Source organism: Aspergillus glaucus, assembly GCF_001890805.1.
Source record: "Aspergillus glaucus CBS 516.65 unplaced genomic scaffold ASPGLscaffold_1, whole genome shotgun sequence".
Lineage (NCBI taxonomy): Eukaryota > Fungi > Ascomycota > Eurotiomycetes > Eurotiales > Aspergillaceae > Aspergillus > Aspergillus glaucus.
Window position 1 is genome coordinate 1,783,305 of NW_019170453.1, and position 20,244 is coordinate 1,803,548.

General features: G+C 51.7%; 8 protein-coding genes across 8 annotated transcripts; 4 read left to right on the top strand and 4 right to left on the bottom strand.

Moving 5' to 3' along the window:
* Positions 1 to 300: 300 nt before the first annotated feature.
* Positions 301 to 5,078, top strand: ASPGLDRAFT_21759 (uncharacterized protein; the record flags this gene model as incomplete). Its single annotated transcript, XM_022543128.1, has 4 exons — positions 301 to 485; positions 546 to 648; positions 711 to 3,560; positions 3,684 to 5,078. The coding sequence occupies 4 exons, from the start codon at positions 301 to 303 to the stop codon at positions 5,076 to 5,078; spliced, it is 4,533 nt and encodes a 1,510-aa protein (XP_022406339.1).
* Positions 5,079 to 5,747: 669 nt separating this feature from the next.
* Positions 5,748 to 7,279, top strand: ASPGLDRAFT_63134 (putative nucleotide-sugar transporter; the record flags this gene model as incomplete). Its single annotated transcript, XM_022548620.1, has 4 exons — positions 5,748 to 5,834; positions 5,908 to 5,984; positions 6,067 to 6,942; positions 7,003 to 7,279. 4 exons carry the CDS (start codon positions 5,748 to 5,750, stop codon positions 7,277 to 7,279), a joined length of 1,317 nt encoding a protein of 438 aa, XP_022406340.1.
* Positions 7,280 to 7,808: 529 nt separating this feature from the next.
* Positions 7,809 to 9,629, bottom strand: ASPGLDRAFT_21761 (putative sterol o-acyltransferase (APE2); the record flags this gene model as incomplete). Its single annotated transcript, XM_022543129.1, has 5 exons — positions 7,809 to 7,877; positions 7,932 to 8,187; positions 8,255 to 8,944; positions 8,994 to 9,434; positions 9,514 to 9,629. 5 exons carry the CDS (start codon positions 9,627 to 9,629, stop codon positions 7,809 to 7,811), a joined length of 1,572 nt encoding a protein of 523 aa, XP_022406341.1.
* A 669-nt stretch (positions 9,630 to 10,298) lies between these two features.
* On the top strand, positions 10,299 to 13,101 carry ASPGLDRAFT_31358 (AP-1 complex subunit gamma; the record flags this gene model as incomplete). The annotated part of the gene is made up of 5 exons (XM_022544045.1): positions 10,299 to 10,308; positions 10,408 to 10,531; positions 10,593 to 10,781; positions 10,848 to 12,954; positions 13,006 to 13,101. The coding sequence occupies 5 exons, from the start codon at positions 10,299 to 10,301 to the stop codon at positions 13,099 to 13,101; spliced, it is 2,526 nt and encodes an 841-aa protein (XP_022406342.1).
* A 936-nt stretch (positions 13,102 to 14,037) lies between these two features.
* Positions 14,038 to 16,376, bottom strand: ASPGLDRAFT_282640 (uncharacterized protein). The gene is made up of 2 exons (XM_022543744.1): positions 16,132 to 16,376; positions 14,038 to 16,076 (listed from the first exon to the last, which is right to left on the bottom strand). The coding sequence occupies exon 2, from the start codon at positions 15,972 to 15,974 to the stop codon at positions 14,400 to 14,402; it is 1,575 nt and encodes a 524-aa protein (XP_022406343.1). The 5' UTR covers positions 15,975 to 16,076; positions 16,132 to 16,376; the 3' UTR covers positions 14,038 to 14,399.
* Positions 16,008 to 16,214, bottom strand: ASPGLDRAFT_115896 (J domain-containing protein; the record flags this gene model as incomplete). The annotated part of the gene is made up of 1 exon (XM_022539721.1): positions 16,008 to 16,214. A coding segment is annotated over one exon (207 nt), but the record flags the coding sequence as incomplete, so codon positions are not given.
* A 617-nt stretch (positions 16,377 to 16,993) lies between the features above and the next one.
* Positions 16,994 to 18,185, bottom strand: ASPGLDRAFT_63138 (metallophosphatase domain-containing protein; the record flags this gene model as incomplete). The annotated part of the gene is made up of 3 exons (XM_022548621.1): positions 16,994 to 17,160; positions 17,197 to 17,925; positions 17,990 to 18,185. 3 exons carry the CDS (start codon positions 18,183 to 18,185, stop codon positions 16,994 to 16,996), a joined length of 1,092 nt encoding a protein of 363 aa, XP_022406345.1.
* Positions 18,186 to 18,869: 684 nt separating this feature from the next.
* Positions 18,870 to 19,898, top strand: ASPGLDRAFT_115397 (60S ribosomal protein uL13; the record flags this gene model as incomplete). The annotated part of the gene is made up of 5 exons (XM_022539687.1): positions 18,870 to 18,890; positions 19,004 to 19,139; positions 19,333 to 19,386; positions 19,446 to 19,704; positions 19,760 to 19,898. 5 exons carry the CDS (start codon positions 18,870 to 18,872, stop codon positions 19,896 to 19,898), a joined length of 609 nt encoding a protein of 202 aa, XP_022406346.1.
* Positions 19,899 to 20,244: the final 346 nt, after the last annotated feature.

Consider the following 20,244-nt stretch of genomic DNA (forward strand, 5'->3'; position numbering starts at 1 on the left):
GATCCGAGTCCCACGAGTCCCACCCGCGATCGACCTCGAACTTCTTCATCATTTGTTTTTCTCTCGTTCCCATTCGCATCTTCCTTCGCAAATCGTCTCGCCTCCGTTCGTCTACCATCGTTGAACCGTATACGTATCCTCCCGGAAGAAAAGAAGTACTGTCGGCGCTTTTCTTCCTTTCGGTTTCCCGTTTGACAGGTTAATATATGGTGTGAGGGTTGGCGCTCCCCAGCGAATGCTGACGTCCGAAGACGACTCTCGCGGATTGCTCCTGGATCCCCCATTGACGGGGTAGCTGACATGAATCCCGCAAACTTCTCCAACGTTGGCGGGGCCATGCCCGGCGGAGCCAACCCGCAGATGCCAAACAATGAGAATGCAGTCATTTTCAACCATGCCGTCAAAGCATTGCAAGCTCAGGCTCCCTTTTCCGGATGGAAAGCAGAGGTCAGGGTACAGGAGCGGGCCATTAAAGTCTTTCAGATGTGAGTAATGGCTTCTGCCGCTCTAAGCGAGACTTCTGATGCTAATTTTTTACCGCCCAGTTTATCTTCCCTTCGACTACTCCAACCACAAATAAACGTAGCCCAAGCTGCCCACGCTGCCTTGACTTTTGAGCAGAAAGCACTAAGAGAGGCCAACCAAAGGGTACGTTTCTCGTCCGCTCTTGTGTTACATTCAGCATCCTAACATCCCTTCCCTTTGTTTAGGCCGAGTACGATAAAGCGTGTAACGAAAAGCTCGCTCATATTCGTGACACCCGTGCCAGACAGGCCGCTGTCATGCAGAATGGGATAATGCCTCCCGGTGTTGGGCAAAATCAAGTTCCGGGGTCAATGCCTCCCCAGATGAACCGACCCATGCAAGCATCTCCTATTCCTAACCCGGAACAAGTGTCAATGGGAATAAACGACCCCAATCACCGGGCTGCCCTACAGCAACAGCAGCAACAGCAACGTCAACAGCAATCACAGGCCATGCTGCAACAGCAGCAGTCGCAGTCGCAACCGCAACCACAACCGCAACAGCCGCAGCGGGCGCAACGACCAGGGGCCAACGTCTCGTTACCCGACGATCTCGGCTCGCTGTCGCCTCAGGAACATGAACAAGTTCGTCGACATGCCCAGCAAATCATGTCGATGACGTCCCCGGAAGAAATAGAAAAGATCAAATTGAATCTGCAAAACATGACGCCTGAACAAAAACAGTTCATTGCGAAAAAGCAGATGGATCCGTTAAGCTATTTCTTCCGCTGCCAGGCCGTGAACAACCTGCGGAGGCATAAACAACGAAACATGGCTCATGGACCAAATGCTGCCAACAATCCCATGGTTGGCGATCCGATGACCGCGCAACAGCGCCAAGTGTATCAAAGTATGATGAATCTTCAACGCAATTCGACGTTTCCCGGCCATGCTCAACCTGGCTTGGACCCTTCTTCGTTCATTGGCAATGTGGAGAACATTCAAGGTCAGCAGGCGGACGGGTTGCGTTCTCAGGAGGCAGGCCAGCTCGTGGTACCCGCCAGTTCCTCTCAGATGAACCAGCCACCGTTCCCGACGCCCCACAATGTGTACCAGCCTGGACAACCGCTCGACCAAGGGGGCCAACCCGGTATGAACGGGGCCGGTATCAGCCCACAGTTCCTACCTCAATCGCAATTGCAGAATCCTCAAGCGGCCCAACAAGACAGATCTCAACATGCGACACCATCCCGTGCCCAGGCCCAGGCGCAAGCCCAGGCCCAGGCGCAAGCAGCTCGCATGCAAGCGGCCCAAAAGGCCCAAATGGCCATGGCCCAAGCAGGTCAAGGGAATCCTCAACTTCAGCAACAGATTGCTCAGCAGAGTCCTGCAATGCCGATGTTGAATCGTCCCATGCCCCCAGGGCAAATGTCTCCGACGCAGGTAGCTGCCCAGGCCCGGCCTCCCTCGCGACCTCAGAGCATGGGACAGCATCCTGCTGGTGTCCAGTCCCTCCCTGGGCAGCCCGGGATTCAAGGTCGGGCCCAGATACCCGCGAATCTTCCCCCCCAGGTTCAGGCACAACTAGCGCGAATGACTCCGGATCAACTTAATGCTTTTCTCAATGCGCAGCGACGCCGTGCCCATCAAAACAATCAGGCACTCGCCCAGGCTAATGCTGCACTGCAACAACCCGTATCCATGCAACAAAGCCTGTCACAACCCGGGCAAGGCCAACCGATGGCCAATAGCCAGATGGACAATAACCAGGGTCTCCGGGCATCCCTCGGCCTCCAGCAGCAGCTTCCCAATATGGGCGGGGGACAGATGCAGAATCAGATGTCACAGCAAATGTCTGCCCAACAGCAGCAACAGCAGCAACGTCAGCAGCTTTACCAGATCCATCTTCTGCGTCATCAAAGTAGTGGGCTGGAAATGACACCCGATCAGATTAAGGAAATGGACGGTCTACCTTTCCCACCAGCGCTGATCGGCAATAGTCAAACTTCACCCATCCCGAAACACGTCAAGACTTGGGGACAGCTGAAACAGTGGGCCGCTGAAAATCCTCAAGTCATGGGAGGAGTAGATCCAAACAAATTGATTGCTTTCCAAAAGTATCACCTGGCGCAGATTGTGGCTCATGGGAAAAGAAATGGTCGGAATCCTGATCAAGCGGGTCAAGGTCATGGAGCAGCAATACCAGCATCGGGTCGAAATCAATACGAACAGCATTTCCCAGGGGGTCCACAAGGCCAATTGCCCATGTCAATACCACCGGTGACTCCCCAGGAGGTCCAGATGGCGCGTCACCGCTTGGGTGCTCAGGTACAAAATTATACCGATGAACAGCTTCGGGATGTGCTGTTTAGGAACCGGCTCAATAAATTGCAGGCTACCCGTGCCCGAGCAATGCAAGGTTTCGCAGGACAGAATGTCAACCAAGGCCAGCTAGCCCAGCCAGCCCAGCCAATCCAGCAACCACCAGCTATTGCACCACAGGGTACGCCGCAAGCAAAGCCGCAGCCTCAACCTGCACAGCAAACGCCGCAAGCAAACCAGCAAGCGCAGGCTGCAAAGGCGCAGAATGCAACGCCCGGCAAAGGGCCAACAAAGGGGCCTGCTGCGAAACAGCCGCCAAAGAGAAAATCGAACGCAGAAGAGTCACTGGAAGGCCAGAACCCCCCAGGCCTGATGCCCGCCCAAACTGCCGCCCCACAAGTTCCATCGGTGCCTGGTGCTCCTCGACCCAACCTCAACCTCACGCGTGAGCAGTTGGCTGCGATGGCGCCTCATCAGCGCGAACAAGCGGAAGCTTACATTCGAAGACAACAGAACCAGAATCGCACTCCGATCAATCGAGCTGCTGCGGAGGAAGCATGGAACAACTTGCCCGAACATATCAAACGACTGTACAACGACATCTCCAGGACTGTGCCCTTTGGAGATCCTATCCCGCTCCCACCAGAGCAGAAAGCCATAATGAGCCAACAGCTTCGCGACTGCATAGATATGCTTAGTAGGATGGATACGCTGGTACAGTGGTTTGCAAAGGTTCCTAATCAGGACAAGAACGTGAGGAGCTTGCTTGGGATGGTGAGTCTTTTTTTTTTGTGTTGTACACTCAAAGCCTTCCTGTCCCCCGCGCCTTCCTTCCTTCTCCTGTTCTCTTTCCCTCTTTGCAACTGGAACCATGTTTTCTGACACTTTGAATCACAGCGTATACAACTGTTGAGACAGTTCAAACAAGTCCCGGAATGGACGTTGAATGATGAACTCACTCTGTCGCCCGAACGGTTAACTGGTTGTATCGGTTACATAAGGAAACTTTTCACTGCCATGATCCAACGTGTAAACCTCCAGCAACAGCACCAGCCTGCAGGTATGCGGCCAAATATGCCTCAAGGTCCGGCTCCGACAGTGCCACCAGCCATCCAAAACAATATGCCAGCTCTGAATGCGAGCAACCTGCAGCAACTTCAACAACAAGAGGAGGCACTCCAGCGAGCACGGCGGGCTTCAAGCCAGACTACGTCAGGGATCGCTCCTGGTGTGCCGCCGGCTCCATTTGGGGCGCCATCTCCTCAAGGGGTTCCTCACGCCTACGGTCCTGGCAGCATGCCCCCCGAGAAGTTGAAGCTTCCTCCCGCGAAGAGGCGAAAGCATTCACACGCTGGTGTTACTTCTGGGCAGGTTCCAACCCCCGGAACCGCGAGCGCAAAGACGCCAATGGGCAAACCTACGGCTTCAGCGGCCTTCAGGTGCAGTGTCCCCGAATGCCAGCATCACTACCATGGCTTTGCGTCCCAGTCCGCATTAGACAAGCACATTGAGGAAAACCACAAAGCCGAGGAGAATATCGAGGATCCGCTCCAGTTTGCTATCGAAAGCATGCGGAGTAGCCTGGTCAAAGAAGAGAAGCCGGAACCTAAGAAGGGTGTTACTGCGGAAGCTCCAACGGCGCCTGGCAGACATGAAGTGAAACCCGAGGGAGTGACACCGGTCACTACTGGCACGACTCCTATGGGCCGCGTGCCCAGCCATATCGGGCTCAAGTCCGCCTCACCTGCATCGAACCAACAGATGACTCCTCGACCGTCTTCAGGCAAGGTGCCAACCGCTGCCGCCGCCGCCATGAAATCCACTGTCAGCAAGGAAGCCAAGAAAGAAGCTGCTAAAGTTGAGCCATCTGGCATGGACACAACAGCCAAGGATCCTTGGGCGGACAGTACGATTTCTCTTGAGGCGATCCACGACGCATTCATGGACTTTGGCAATGAGGGCCTGCCCGGGCTAGGAGTCGATCCGATGGACGAGTTCCTTAATTCTGAAATGTTCACCACTGCTCAGTCCAAGGATACGCCAGAATCGGTGGAGACAGGCGCCGGCACACAAACCCCGAAGGATGGCGAGCTCTCTAAGGATGAGGAGATGAACGTTAAAATTGGAAGTGATCCGGAAGAGAACTGGATCCCAGCGGACTGGGTATACTTGCCTAGCCGGTTTGACGACGGTTTCATGCTCAATGAACCCAGCGATTTCGATTGGGAATCCATTGACCGGAAAGAGGCTGATCTTAATGATGATACGGGGATAGCCATCTATGCCATGTAAATTGATGGCGCATTTTTATTATTCTTTTCATTTTCTTTCTTTCTTTTTTTTCATTTTTTTCATTCCCCCCCCCATATACTTATTTACGAGGGTTTAATGATTTCAAAGCAAAGCAGATGGCGTGTGGTTTGTTTGAGTTCTTTTGGCGTAAATATGAATGTTCGTGTACATTATGTTTGTTTGCAGGATATCACTGGGCAACCTGGCCATTCTTCCCGGGTTTTTGAATAAAACATCGAGCGTTTACAATGCGAACAAAAATGATTCTCTGTGGTTTCTGGTATTGTACTGTAACGTACCGTCCTCCGCATTACCGTATGGTCAGCACCGGACGCTAATCCCGATCAGGAAATGATATCAGATGCAGCTGATAAGGTCCCCAAATCAGCCTCTCGTGATCATCTCCGTGCTTTGTGCCATCCTCTCTATCTCTCCTCTCCTCTCCTCATCCACCCATCCACTCATTCATTGCTCCCTTTGTCCGGCATGGGTGGTCAATAACCGGCTTACTTCTATTTTAACTAACAATAATACTTGTCTTGAATTAAGAAAGGAATACCGAATCAGCTTGCATCCGGAGTTCGGCTACGTACGATCTAGCTTGGTCGTCTCCGAGTTCCCTACTACGACACTTTTTTGGAATCATATCTTATTCATCTATCGCCCAAAATGGCTAGAGACCATCTAGTCATCCCGTTCCTGGTCACGATGATGCTAGTGACCGGGGTTTGCAATACCATTCTGAACAAGTTCCAGGTTGGTCCCAGACCGCCATCTACCTTCGGCCCCCATATCACTTACTCTTGCTAACACAATCTGATCAATAAAGGATATGCAATGTGTTCGGAATTGCGACTCGCTGGATCCCAGAGAACGCAAGACCTTTGAGCAACCGGTTATCCAAACGTGAGTTCTTATCGGGTTACCCCTTCTATACTATACTGGGCATCGAGAGCACAGGCACTGACGATATGACGTGCTGCAATAGAATTCAGATGTTTATCGGAGAATCGGGTAGCTGGATCTTCGTTTTTGGATTCTACGTATATCGTCGATATATAGCTCCCCGTTTGTCTAACGGAGCATCGCCCCTTCTTGCCGGTGGATACAACCCCGTTGACACGGATGACCGGTACGATGATGAGGACAATACGGTTGATAATGTCGATGGCGCTTCTCGTCTCCCTAAACCATCTGATGTGGATGAGGAAGGGCGGGTGAAGCTCAAGGGCACCAAGATCTTTCTGCTCGCCGCGCCGGCATGCTGTGACATCGCGGGTACGACGCTCATGAATGTCGGTTTGCTTTTTGTTGCCGCTAGTATCTATCAGATGACTCGTGGAGCATTGGTGCTCTTCGTCGGACTTTTCAGTGTCCTCTTCCTTCGTCGGAAGTTATATCTGTACCAATGGACTGCGCTGGTCGTGGTCGTCCTTGGTGTTGCGTTGGTCGGTCTTTCCGGTGCGCTGTTTGGTGACGACGCGCATGATGTACCCCAGGAGGATGCCACCGCTGCTGTTTCGCATGCGTTGATGCAGGCCCGCGCTGTCGCACAGACCCCTGAGACGGTTAAAGCAGTCATTGGTGTCTTGCTCATCGCTACCGCCCAAATCTTCACGGCGTCGCAGTTCGTCCTGGAAGAATGGGTTTTGGAGAACTATGCCATGGACCCGCTCGAGGTTGTCGGCTGGGAGGGTATTTTTGGATTCTCCGTCACGGTTGTCGCATCGATCATCTTGTATCTGGCCGTGGGAAGCACGCCAGCGGGCCGCTATGGATACTTTGATGCGAAGGAAGGCTGGCATGAGGTTTTTTCTAACCGCAACGTCGCCCTCTCCAGTCTTTTCATTATGCTGAGCATTTTGTACGTTCCCCTCACAACAGAGTATTACAAGGATCCTAAGCTAACTATCTTTCTTCATAGTGGTTTCAACTTCTTCGGTCTCTCAGTGACCCGTACGGTATCCGCCACCTCCCGCAGCACGATCGACACCTGCCGTACGCTATTCATCTGGCTCGTCTCATTGGGTCTAGGCTGGGAGTCATTCAAATGGCTCCAAGTCGCTGGATTCGCCTTGCTGGTCTACGGCACTTTCTTGTTTAATGACATTGTCCGACCCCCTCTAAAAGCATGTCTCCCACGGAACGTATCGGACAGACAGGCTCTGGTGCTACCAGAGGAGCCGATAGAGCATGCTTGATTGATTGGGTTTGATTTTGGTTAGGCTGTTGGATTGCATGGTACGGTCGTTCGTTGTTTTTTGGTAACTGGTTCTTTTGGTTTCTTGGTTTCTGCTTTTTGGTTCTTATGAGACTTTTTTGATGATGCCCGCTGCGTTTATTGTTAGGATTGTGACTTTGATTTTTGGTTTTTATAGAACGTCCGGTTCGAGGTATATCGGCGGATGGTCGACGGTGCATACACCCTTGGATTGGAACTTGCTATAGTTTTCTGTTCATGGGATCCTCATTGAATTGAATGGTTAACTTCCGATACTATTCAAGACATTTAAGCGCAACGCTCATATTGTAGTGGTAGGAAAGAGTCGAATAAATCAACATGAGACAGAAGGAAATACAAATATAGTAATACAATCAAGCAAACGAATCGAATGTTAAATATGATTCGAAAAGGGGTATATAGCACAATGTGCAATAATAATAACACAGAAAGATAACACATCTAACGATGAAGAAAACAGACAACAAACCACTTCTCAAGCATCCAGCCTAAACCAGAACATACAACGCACACATCATCGAAAGACCCAAGATCATCGAGAACCAGAAGAACGTATTCTTCACAATCAACATGTCAGCAAGCCCCAAGCTGCTATAGGGCAGGTCACTTACGTTAAGAGTAGTCTTCCCCCGGAAATATTTCGACTTCTGCACAGTCACAATCGGCAATTGAAGCATCATAGAGATGAATCCGTAGCCGCGCAGTTTCTTCGTGATGCAGCTCATGACTAATTCGTGCGCGAGGGAGCTGACGAGGAAGGTTATGAGCATGGCGACTGGTTGGGAGAAGTGCGAGCGCGATGGGTAGTAGACATGGCGGCGGAGGAAGTTGTGGACGGGGACGTTCCATTCGCGGGAGAATTCGAGCCTGTATCATGAATTAATAAAGCTGCGCTTTGGATGAGTCTGGATAGAAGGAGGGAGGTGAGGCTTACCAGTCACATGAATTCCACCAGTCAGAATAGAAGTGACGGTCCGCGAATCTGGTGATCTCCGCGAATGCGCCGAGCAAGTACTCAAAGATGACCAGGAAAACAAGCAAGAAGGTGATCAAGAACGGGAACAAGAGCATGCTGATCGTCTCCGCGAGAACCAGGCCCTTCTCCGGGATGCTCTCGACGAGCTGCAAGTTGGCGTTGGCTTCGCTGAGTACTGGCACGATGAACTCCTCGCTCGTGTGCGTGAGCAGGAAGATGCATCCGAAAACGGCTGTCGTTTTAAATGCTAGCTCTGACCATCGGAGACGGGGGTTGCGGGGGTATTCGAGTTCGTAGCAGAGCGTGGGACAGAATATGTAGTCGAGGTAATTGGTGAAGGTCAGGTTCTGGGGGTATGTGACGCTGCCCAGAGGCGAGGTGAGTTCCATGGCTAAGTCTTCACGCAGTTCTGGAATCGATCCGGATCGCTTGTGAGTATGCTTCTGCGAGGGTTGGTGGACATGAGGGTATTGATCCACGCCGTCCGTCGGAGCGGCCTTGGGGTTATCGAGTAGGAACAGACGACGCTCAATGTCGCTCAGATGTCCGTTGTAGAATGCATAGGAGTGGATCTTCATGAGGAAGGTTAAGGTGTGGAGGGTGAAGAAGACCTGCGCCGTCCAGGTCCAGCGCAGCATGAACGGCCAGCTGCAAGAGTCAGTTTGCCATTCCCTCATCCAAGGCAAAGTAAGCTTACTTAATCCATAGAGCCAACCACGCAGCTTCAAAAATACTCTGTATGGCCATTCCACCCCGGCGCCATCGCAGCCATCCCCGACTCCTGAAAACTTTCTGAAGCGGCAAGACCAATCCGCTGCTCACGACCATCGCGAGGTCGCTAAGACCCAGCTCCCAGACGTTCGCCGACAGAATACTCCATACCCGCACTCTCAATGGGTAACCCGTGTCTTTGATATTCCGGAGAACGGTGGTGAAGACCATGATAGCCAGCGCAATCCAGAACAGCGAGAAGAACCCGCGGAAGTTATGGTAATCGCTTCGCGGGTCGAAGTGGGACACGCGAGGGACATAGTCAATTGTATAGAAGAGGCGACGGCGCGCTCGAACTTGCGCTCTGGCTGTTGATATCGAGTGCGCGGACGGGGGCGCATCTTCAGGGATAGGGGTTGAACGGTCACTGTAGCTCACGGGTGGAACGTCAGTTTGCTGGAACACATATCGTAGCATCCCCGATATAGTAGTAAGAGCTATCATACCTCGCATTCGACGCTGTTTGGTCCACGGAAGGAGTGAGTGTATCGTCCTCCTTGGATGCGACCACACGCGGCCGCGCAATCAGATGGCCATTCTTTTGTTCGATAGCGGTCGACATCCTGAAGAGGGAGTCACGGGACACAGTAAGAAGACTCGATTAACATTGAATCTGGAGAGATCTCCGGAAACGCAGATGACTCTCGAGTATATATATAAGCAGTCCTTGCAGAAAGCAGAAGAAAACGCCAGGATGACAGGTTACGGAGGAGTGGATCTACGTCACCGGGCCCCCGATCGCCGCCGCATACATAGTACAGTAGTACATAGCATAGAAGACTCGATATATAGCTATTTCTTCATGAGATTACTCTAAATATATTGACAGCAACGAAGCCATGTGTCCATAAGCTTCGTATTGTACAGCAATGGGGCTGGATGCTCGTATTCGTATTACCAAATGGGTGTAAGCTGCCTTGAAGCCTCAGGAACAAAATGTCACGTGTTATACACGTGATTGTTACAGCATGAGGACACTAAGCTGCAAAAAGACTAGCGCAACCGGTGCCAAGACTGACACCCAATTGGCACACGTGACCGAGAGGGCCATGTTGCTGGCGGCTGTAAATAGAATAGCTGTATACAACTATCGACTTCATCTCTCATTCCGCGTTCGGGGATTGCGCAGGCGGGCTTCTTTGCATTCCCTCTTATTTCAACTTATATTTCGAATTTCCTTGTTAATACCTTTTCTCTCAGTCACCCCGTTGGGGGTCCCTCTGCGACCGCCATGTCATCCCGTGAGTGCTTCCCTGGAGCCCCTTCTCGGTCCCCCACACTGCATGTCCCTATCCCGCAATGCGATGGCTAACCCGGCCGGTACCTACGAATACAAACAGTCAAGCAATTCATCCGAAATGTTCGATCAGCCAAGACTATCGCCGATGAACGAGCGGTGATCCAAAAAGAGAGCGCGGCGATTCGTGCATCGTTCAGGGAAGAAAGTCACGATTCGGGCACACGGTCAGACACCTGTCCTCTATACTGGGATTCCGGACAACGTCTCATACTTGCGTCTCAACAGGAGAAACAATGTGGCTAAGCTTCTTTATCTATTCACCCTCGGAGAGCGGACCCACTTTGGTCAGATCGAATGTCTGAAGTTGTTGGCGTCCCATCGGTTCGCCGACAAGCGACTGGGGTATCTTGGAACTATGCTGTTGTTGGATGAGAACCAGGAAGTTTTGACGCTGGTCACCAACTCGCTTAAAAAGTATGGCTTATTCTCTACCCATGGAGAGGGGACCCGGGAAACTATTGACTGACGTGTTATCCGCAGTGATCTCAACCACTCGAACCAGTATATCGTCGGACTCGCCCTCTGCGCCTTGGGTAATATCGCCTCAATCGAAATGTCCAGAGACCTTTTCACCGAAGTCGAGTCCCTCCTTTCCACCCCGAACCCCTACATCCGGAGAAAGGCCGCATTGTGTGCCATGCGTATCTGTCGCAAGGTCCCAGATCTGCAGGAAAACTTCTTCGAGAAAGCCAAAACACTCCTTTCGGACCGAAACCACGGTGTTCTGCTGTGCGGATTAACGCTGGCCATCGACATGTGCGAAGCTGAAGAAGCTGAGGAAGGACAAGAAGGTGTGATCGAGATGTTCCGGCCCCTGGCCCCTGCTCTGGTTCGCGCCCTGAAAGGGTTAACAACTTCCGGTTACGCGCCTGAACATGATGTGTCTGGGATTACGGATCCATTCCTGCAGGTGAAGATTCTACGTTTCTTAAGGGTCGTTGCGAGAGGCGATGCGGAGACCAGCGAGATGATCAACGACATTCTGGCCCAGGTGGCCACCAATACCGACTCGAACAAGAATGTAGGAAACGCAATTCTGTATGAGGCCGTCCTTGTTATCCTCGACATCGAAGCCGATTCGGGATTGAGAGTGTTGGGTGTCAACATCCTCGGAAAATTCCTTGCCAACAAGGACAACAACATCCGCTACGTCGCTCTCAACACGCTAAACAAGGTGGTGGCGATTGAACCAAATGCCGTGCAGAGACATCGTAACACGATTCTTGAGTGTCTACGTGATCCTGATATCAGTATCAGACGACGGGCGCTCGACCTCAGTTTCATGCTGATCAACGAGAGCAACGTGCGTGTTCTTGTTCGGGAGCTGCTCGCTTTCCTGGAAGTTGCCGACAACGAATTCAAGCCTTCGATGACCTCCCAGATTGGTGTCGCCGCTGACCGATTCGCACCCAACAAGCGCTGGCATGTGGACACGATTCTCCGGGTTCTTAAGCTCGCCGGTGCCCACGTCAAGGAACAGATTTTATCGTCTTTTGTTCGTCTTGTTGCTACCACCCCAGACTTGCAGACCTACTGTGCACAGAAACTTTATGTGGCATTAAAGGAGGATATCTCGCAAGAGGGTCTCATCCTTGCTGGTGCGTGGGTGATTGGTGAATACGGTGACAACTTGCTTCATGGTGGGCAGTATGAGGAGGAGGAACTCGTCAAGGAGGTCCGGGAGAGTGACATTGTAGATCTCTTCATCAACATCCTCAACAGCACTTCTGCATCGCAGACTGTGGTGGAGTACATCATTACGGCTTCGATGAAGCTTACGGTGCGAATGACGGATCCGTCCCAGGTTGAGCGCCTACGTCGGTTCCTCAGCAGCAAGACTGCGGATTTGGACACCGAAATCCAGCAACGCGCGGTTGAATACACCAACCTCTTTGGCTATGACCAGATCCGGCGCGGTGTCCTGGAACGGATGCCTCCACCAGAGATCCGGGAAGAGCAAAGGATATTGGGCCCTATGACTAAGAAACGCCAGAGCAAGCACCTCAAGGACAAGACGAAGAAGCCTTCGAAGCCAGCAGACTCGGATCTGCTGCTCGACCTCATCAGCGGCAACGAGGCTCCGGCGTCCGCCGGCCCAACGCCAACAAGCACGCAGAACACTGCAGACCTGCTGGCGGATATCTTGGGCGGAGGGGACTCTGGCGTCTCGTCGCCTGCACCCCAGCCCACCCCATCAACCAACACCAGTGCCATTATGGATCTGTTCGGATCGAATGGCGCCACCCCGTCCCCTAAACCAGCGGAGCCGGCATCCGCCTCGATGAACATTCTGGGTGGCCTGGGTTCAACCGCTACGCCGCCGCCAGCAGCTGCGGCATCACCAGCACACACGGCATTCAACAAGCACGATCTGTCGCTTGCATTGCAGGTGCAACGGGCCAGCAATGGCAACGCACATATCCAAGGCCGTTTCCGTAACTCTTCGAACGTCAGCAGTTTCTCTAGCGTAGGGTTGCAAGCTGCCGTGCCGAAGAGCCAGCGGTTGCAGCTGGGTGCGATTAACAAGGCAGAACTTGGGGCTGGAGATGAAGGTGTGCAAGTGATGAAGATTGCATCATTGAATGGGGTATGTTTCTTCCATCATCATTTGAGATTGATTTGATTCTAACTATACTAGGCACTCCCACCCAAACTCCGTCTTCGTCTTCGAGTCACATACGCAAAGGATGGATCGGAACCGGTGACGGACCAAGTCGATTGGAGTGAGCCCTGAGCACTCGATTGACTTTCTTCCTTTGTCCTCCTTTTCTTTAATCTACCCTGGTACTCCGTACATCTTTAATCCATGATCCGTCACCTCCACGACACGCCATCTTTTAGAAAAAGATGATCCTCGTTACGAGTAGCAAATTGGGAAGGAGGGGTTTTTTTTTTTTTTTTTTTTATCCGTATTATAACGGGGCACGAGGCTCCGGCATTTCTTTATTTCTGTCTTGTCTATTTATTCCCTGATTGGTAATACATCGTACATATTAGATTAGGTACATGACATACCCTTGTCCTGGTTACTTCCCTTGTTCTTTCTTTTCTATTCTTGAGACGGTAAACATAACTCGATTGATGTATTTATTTTTCGAAGGTTTCAAAATAGATATAAATAATATACAGCATCGCTATGCATATCTCCCCTTGGTAACTATGAGCGGAGTACATAAATACTCGAGGTACTCTACTCCAGACCGTACTGTACAACCAGACAAGAAGCCCGTCCCAACGCTTCCCCATGCCCCCCATGCATATAATCATCAAAGAAATGAAACTGTTGTTAATACCAACCATGCAGTGTAACTAAAAACTTACCTACGAATCGATAGCACATATCTGTACCTCGCCGTAAAGAGTACTCCGTTTATAAAGAGACGTGAGAAACCGGGCGTTGCCCGTACTCGTATCCGGGCCCGTGTCTGTGCCCCGCAAGTCGGTAGGATACTGTATGTATGTACGTGCCCCGGAATGGAAACGCCGGATCGAACGTCATGGAATAGGTTAGGGTTATAAGATGTAGGTGAGGATATAGGTACGCAAGGTATAGGTAGGTAGGTATATATAAAGATAAGAGGTGATAAATAAGAAAGAAATCATATCATAAATATCATTAATCGTGATAAATCCATCGTCAGTCAAATTGTTCGTTTCGTAAGATCAAAGAGATTGGAAAGAAAAAAAGATGAAAAGAAAAAGAAATGAGAAGAGAAGACAATCATGGAACCGAACGCCAACCAGATTCGATAGATGGTAGTGGATCGTGAAGTAGATGGTAGATGCGATGCAAAGATAGGTAGATCGTATAAACATTCTAGGTAGGTGAGAGTGAGCGGGTAGGTAGGTGGTAGGAGATATGCGTGTGATAAATCGTAAATGTGTGGAAGAATATAGACAAAAGAAATGAAAAGTCAATGCAAAAGAATCGAATCGATGCAAAGCAAAGAGAGGAGAAAATGCATGCAAGTATAAAAACGACCGATATCGTAGTCGGACCGTTAGATCTGTTTCTGATAGGTGAGGCGACCTCTACGCATACGTCGATTGACGTCTCGACGCCGTCTGGTAATCATCGTACGAATAAGCCCTAGACGGGCCGTGAGGATGATTGTACGGATCCCGCGCGGTATAGACCACATCATCTGGCCCGTACTCACGAGCGTACTTGACGTCTGGCTTATCCTTCTGTCCGAATAACGGACGGGGAGCAGAGGACATTGGCCGGGGGCCGCGCGATTCCGGCGCGTAGGTCGTGTGGCTTCGAATGGGTTTTGCGGCTGCTCTCGTGGAGAAAGAGGGGCGCTCTGGGGTAGCGAGCGGGTGAGTGTGGGAGTGAGCAGCGTGAGCAGCGTGAGGGTGAGCACGAGGTGGGGAGTAGCCGCGTTGGTAGCGCGATGAAGTCGAAGCCATTGGTGGAGTGGGCGGGACCTCGCGGAGGGGTTCTGGTTCGGTGACGATCTTGTAGCGGGTTGAGGTCTTGGGTGGACTGGTACCGTGCATGTCTGGGGTGCCGGGGCTGGAGTATCCCGAGTCATAGCGGTCTGTGCTGCGGACTCTGGATGATCGCGAGGTGCCATCGGCGTAGACCATGTTCACGAGGAAATTGGCGGAATCACGCTTCGAGGTGGAACGAGAGTATGCGGCTGCTGTGGTAGCCGACCGGGAGGGCTGCAGAGTTGGTCGAGTTGCAGACGAGGCGGCTTTCGCTGCTGGTGATGTGGCCGCGGTGGGCATAGGGGGCACCTTGAAAGTCTCATAATGGGCCCGTGGCGGTGGTGGATGGGCAGTCGACGGCTCCAGATGCTCGTACGAGCTATTCCGGGACGAAGATGGTCGCACGCTTTCGCGACTGGAATGTTTGGCTCGTGGAGTTGCGCTTGAGCGTGCTGATTCCGATGCTGGGGGTTCAGTGTGCTCGCGCGGTCGCTGTGGCGAGCGGGAAGGACGCTGACGGGAGTCGATCTCGATGGGCGCGTTTCCTTTGGAGCGCATGATATAGTCGCGAGCGGTGGTGTGCAGTTTGTCGTGTTTGGTCTCGTATTGATCCGAGTCTTCATCGTCTTCCTCCTCCACCACCTCAGGCTGGAATCGTCGCGATTCGGTCGCAGGATGAGTGCTGCTACTTCTGGGCTTGTGAGGAGAGGAACCCGACCGCTTGTCTGGACTCGCTTTCCTCGATTCCGACGGTCGCACGTAGATTCGCGAGGGCTCAGAGTCATAACCCGAGGCATCGGAGTCGACATACACATTTTCGTATTTCTCGTAAGCTTCCCGCCGTCGTTCCTTGGTTCGGGACTTGTCCCGAGTGGAATGGGTCGTCTTTGCACTATCACGAGCAGCCGCCTCTTTGGCGGCGCGGAAGGGATTGAACGGACTGCTGGTGGTGGTCGTCGGCCTGGGTTTCCTTCTCTCTTCGGCACGAGGCCTCCGACCATAGTCATCGTGCTTGCGAGACGTGCCTCGGGAAGCCTTCTCATCGGGAGAATGGTAGAATCCATCATCAAAATAATCAGCCGGCATGCGCTCTTCGTAGATCCGACCATCGCGATATTCACGGACATTGCCACCAGCACGGGGCGAGGCATATGGGTGCTGGTCCTTCATCTCGCGACGCAACTCGGCCAGGCGGACCTTCTGGTCATATTTGGTTCTGCGGGAGGGATCGGAGAGCAATTCGTAGGCCTGCTGAACCCGTTGAAATTGGTCCTGGGCCTCGTTGCGAAGGGATTCATCTTTGATTTTGTCGGGATGGCATTTCAACACGAGTTTCCGATGGGCCGACTTGATTTCAGGTAAGGTGGCGTCTTTAGGGACAGCCAGAACGGCGTAGGGATCGATGTCCATAACGACATGTATCTGTATGGGGGTGTTTAGGAATTGGTAGGGAGATTGACAGGATGAAGGAGAAACATCAATAAATAGAAGTGAACAGGCAGTGACATGGGATCAGCCGTTCATCCAGAGAAAGAATGGAGACTAAGCTGAGGGAATAACGGAATAACACAAGAATAGTTATAAAAGATACAGTGGCAATTGACCTGGCGGTGAGTCTTTTATTCTATTCTGTTACTAGGACTAGGATACAAGAATACTACTAGTAACTAGTAGAAGTAAAGATACACCGTTACTCGCTGCCCGAACCTTCCACTGGTTCCTCCCCCCTCCCGCCGAAGAATGAGTGGTCAGCCAGTATTAACGACGCCTCACCCGGGCTGTGTAAGTGGGCGAATAGAGACAGCTGACTCGGAGAAGTAATACGCTGCCATTACTGCTATTACTGCTATTACCGAATCACGTGGATCTCCTATTCAGGACACGTGCATAGAGGGGTATCGCATGGAATTTTGTGGACGAAATCCCGTCAGATCGAAATGCTGGGGTTTCAGCCAGTAGAATCCTGCAGGCGAGCGCTGGCTGTAGGGATGTGATATCGTCTCACTCCTCACATCTTACACCAATCATTGCCTCTATTCACAAAAGGTCATAGAATATGCACAGTGTGATGCACTCCCCAGACATGCCAATCCAAGACCTCCGTCAGCAGTTGTACTGCAGATGACCAGCTTGATCAACGATGCGAAGGTACTTGTACTTGTACTTGTAACGGAGAACAGCCGTGCGTTTCACTGCTTATCGTATCCTGGACCCTCATCCAGCGGAAGCGCCTTCTGCATCGGAAGCTCCAGATCAACCACTATCGGCGTATTAAACCTCTTCCCTCCGCGATGCGGCCAACTAGTGCCCATGATAGCTGCATTGACAATACACGTCTCTCGTCGCGGTGCTCGCGCTCGGATCGCATGATCGCTGTCATCACGATCACCACCTCCCTCATACTCTGTCATCTGTCGTCTCTCCATCGCTAACCGGTTCGCGTTCGTGGCAGAGCCAGAGCCAGAGCAACCAGAAACAAGGCTCTGGTCTTTCGTGCGTGATGTCGTACAGTCCCCATGCGCCCACGACCAGAGATTATCCAAGCGCGGGGCTCTCTTCCCAGTAAGATCAACAAGGCTCTGCTTCTTACTTCCCGGGGGTGGCAGCACCCCAGGCACCACCATCACCTGGTCCTTGGCCGCGGGATCGGTTTCACTTGCAGAAATCCACCGTACTCGTTCATAGCCTCGCGATTCGTGTACATGGCCACATACTGCTAATTTCGGCCGGACACGCTGCAGGACCTGACGCAATGCCGCACATCCGACCGGGCCTCCTGTCGCTCGGTTATCACGGTGTGAATATGGAGGTGTATGGGTTATCACTATATCCGTATCCCGCGGTATCTGGTCCCAGAGGGCCTCCGCATCAGCCGTCTCGTATCCGAACGCCCAATTACCACTGGATGGTGAATACGGCGAGCCAAATACTTTGAACACTGTTTTTGGGCCATCGGGACGGGATAAACGGACTACTGCTGACTCGTGTCTGAGGTATAGAATAGAAGAAGAAGCCTTCGTAATGGCTTCGATACATTCCTGTGGACCTTCTAGATGGCCCTTCTGGAAGCCGGTGCCGTGTCTGGCGTAGAACGTGGGATCGAGCGAGACATCGTGGTTGCCTGCTATTATTAGTCCTTACTCATATATTCGGCTAACTATTATTACAACTTAGTAAAAACCTACCAGCCACTATAATCTTTACCTCATAATCTGACTTGGCAATCCAATCGATAGTTCTACGCAACTCCGATAGACTGCCAAGGTTAGTCAGATCCCCGGCATGAATCAGGACGTCCCCTGCAGGCAACTTGAAGCCTGCTTCTGCGGGAGCGTAAGCATGTGTATCAGAAACACAAACAACGCGAGTTTTTCGATGCATATTTGGACAGGGAACCCAGGTACAGAGTACATACTCCGTAGAGTACAGAGTACTTGTAGTTACAGAGAACATCTATGTGCTTAGTCAGCGGACCCAGTGATCTTCGGATTCATGATGGCTTCTCCGGAGGGTCTTTTAAGACTACGGAATAGGTATCATTATTGGCCGTGGAGGGATCGGTCATCGCGGTTCAAAGAGTTCGCGTTGAGTGTCTGTCGCGTTAGTGTCTGTACTATGAGTGCCCATGTTCTGTACATAGTATAGTTGCAAGTCCTCCGTATTAGAACGCCAGATTGATAAGACAGTCACATGAATCAGACATTCAACCAACCAGACACTCTTCGGTCTAGGCCAGCAGTCAAGGGAACTTCCATAAAGTGTAACCTCTTATCAACTTTCCTACTCCGGAGTACTCATACCGCCGACGTATATAGCACGTGACCCACAGCCCCTGATTGGCCACCGCCACCATTAGGGCTGGGGCCCTCAACCCGACCGCCCGCACAATTAGCCTCGCGGGTCTCGCTTAGCCATTGCCCATTCGAACGCCCATCCGGTATCGTTGTGTGCGTTGAACCTGACCACAACGACAACAACCGCCGACAACATACATCCCAAGGGAGTATCCTAGAGCAGTGCTCTTCCTATCGCTGGATATTTTCCTTTCGAACCGGTGACAACAGGATGTCCGCTACCGAGCCAGTTGTATGTGCCATCGCATCGAACCCCCCCGTTTTACTTGTCTTTATTCGAATCTATACGCGATATCTTTACTTGCAGTTGTGTGTCTGGAATGGAGCGCTGACGGATTATCTTAGGTCGTCATTGACGGCAAGGGACACCTTCTTGGTCGCCTGGCCAGCACTGTTGCCAAGCAGCTGCTCAATGGCCAGAAGATCGTCGTCGTGAGATGTGAGGCCCTCAACATCTCCGGCGAGTTCTTCCGTGCGAAGCGTACGTTCGAATCCTACCCCGTGTTTTGATTCCGGTATCGTGTGCATCGTGGATATATTTGTTGTGTGTTATGTGGCGTGGAAATCGACAGATGAGGAGGAACGACATGTGAAACGGATTTGGGACACGAAAATGGAGGACACAACGATACCGGTTACGATAAAGAAAGAACGAAAACTGACTCCGGATATAGTCAAGTACCACTCCTTCCTCCGCAAGATGACCCGTTTCAACCCTACTCGCGGTGGTAAGATTTCACCTACTGGATATGCGATATGGGATGCAGTACTGAACGCATCTTTTCAGGTCCCTTCCACTTCCGCGCTCCTTCCCGCATCTTCTACAAGGCTATCCGCGGCATGATTCCCCACAAGACTGCCCGTGGTACCGCCGCTATGGAGCGCCTCAAGGTCTTCGAGGGTGTTCCTCCCCCGTATGACAAGAAGAAGCGTGTCGTCGTTCCCCAGGCTCTGCGTGTCCTCCGCCTCCGCCCTGGCCGCAAGTACTGCACCGTTGGCCGTCTGAGCCACGAGGTTGGCTGGAAGTACCAGGACGTTGTTTCCAGGTACGTTACATTTATATACTGTATTTCAAAAAAGAATGAAGGCTGATGATCACAGACTCGAGGAGCGGAGAAAGGTTAAGAGCAGCGCATACTACGAGCGCAAGAAGGCCGCCCGCCGCCAACTGGTCTCGTCCCAGAAGTCGGCGGCTGTTAACGACAAGACCAAGAGCCAGCTTGCTGAGTACGGATTCTAGATACCTCGTTGCTCGGCCGGTTGCTTTTGTCAATGAAATGGTTGGGTTGGGGATCGCAAACGGTTTTCTTTCAGCGAAGTTGAACGGGGCCACCAAAACACCGATCGACGTCTTTTTACTTTTTTCCATTGTCCTCCCTTATTTCTGCTTATGATGGGGTACCACAATGACCAAGTTGTGACGGGCAATGGGAAGAGGGCTGGAGAGACCGATATCTGTTTGAAAATGAGAAACAAAGACGAATATTAAAAAAATTTCATACGGAGTCGTTTGGGATGAACAAGGTTGTTTCAAAATAGTTGACCCATATTGTTTGTTTTCGCGCCGTGGCGGTTATAATCCGATT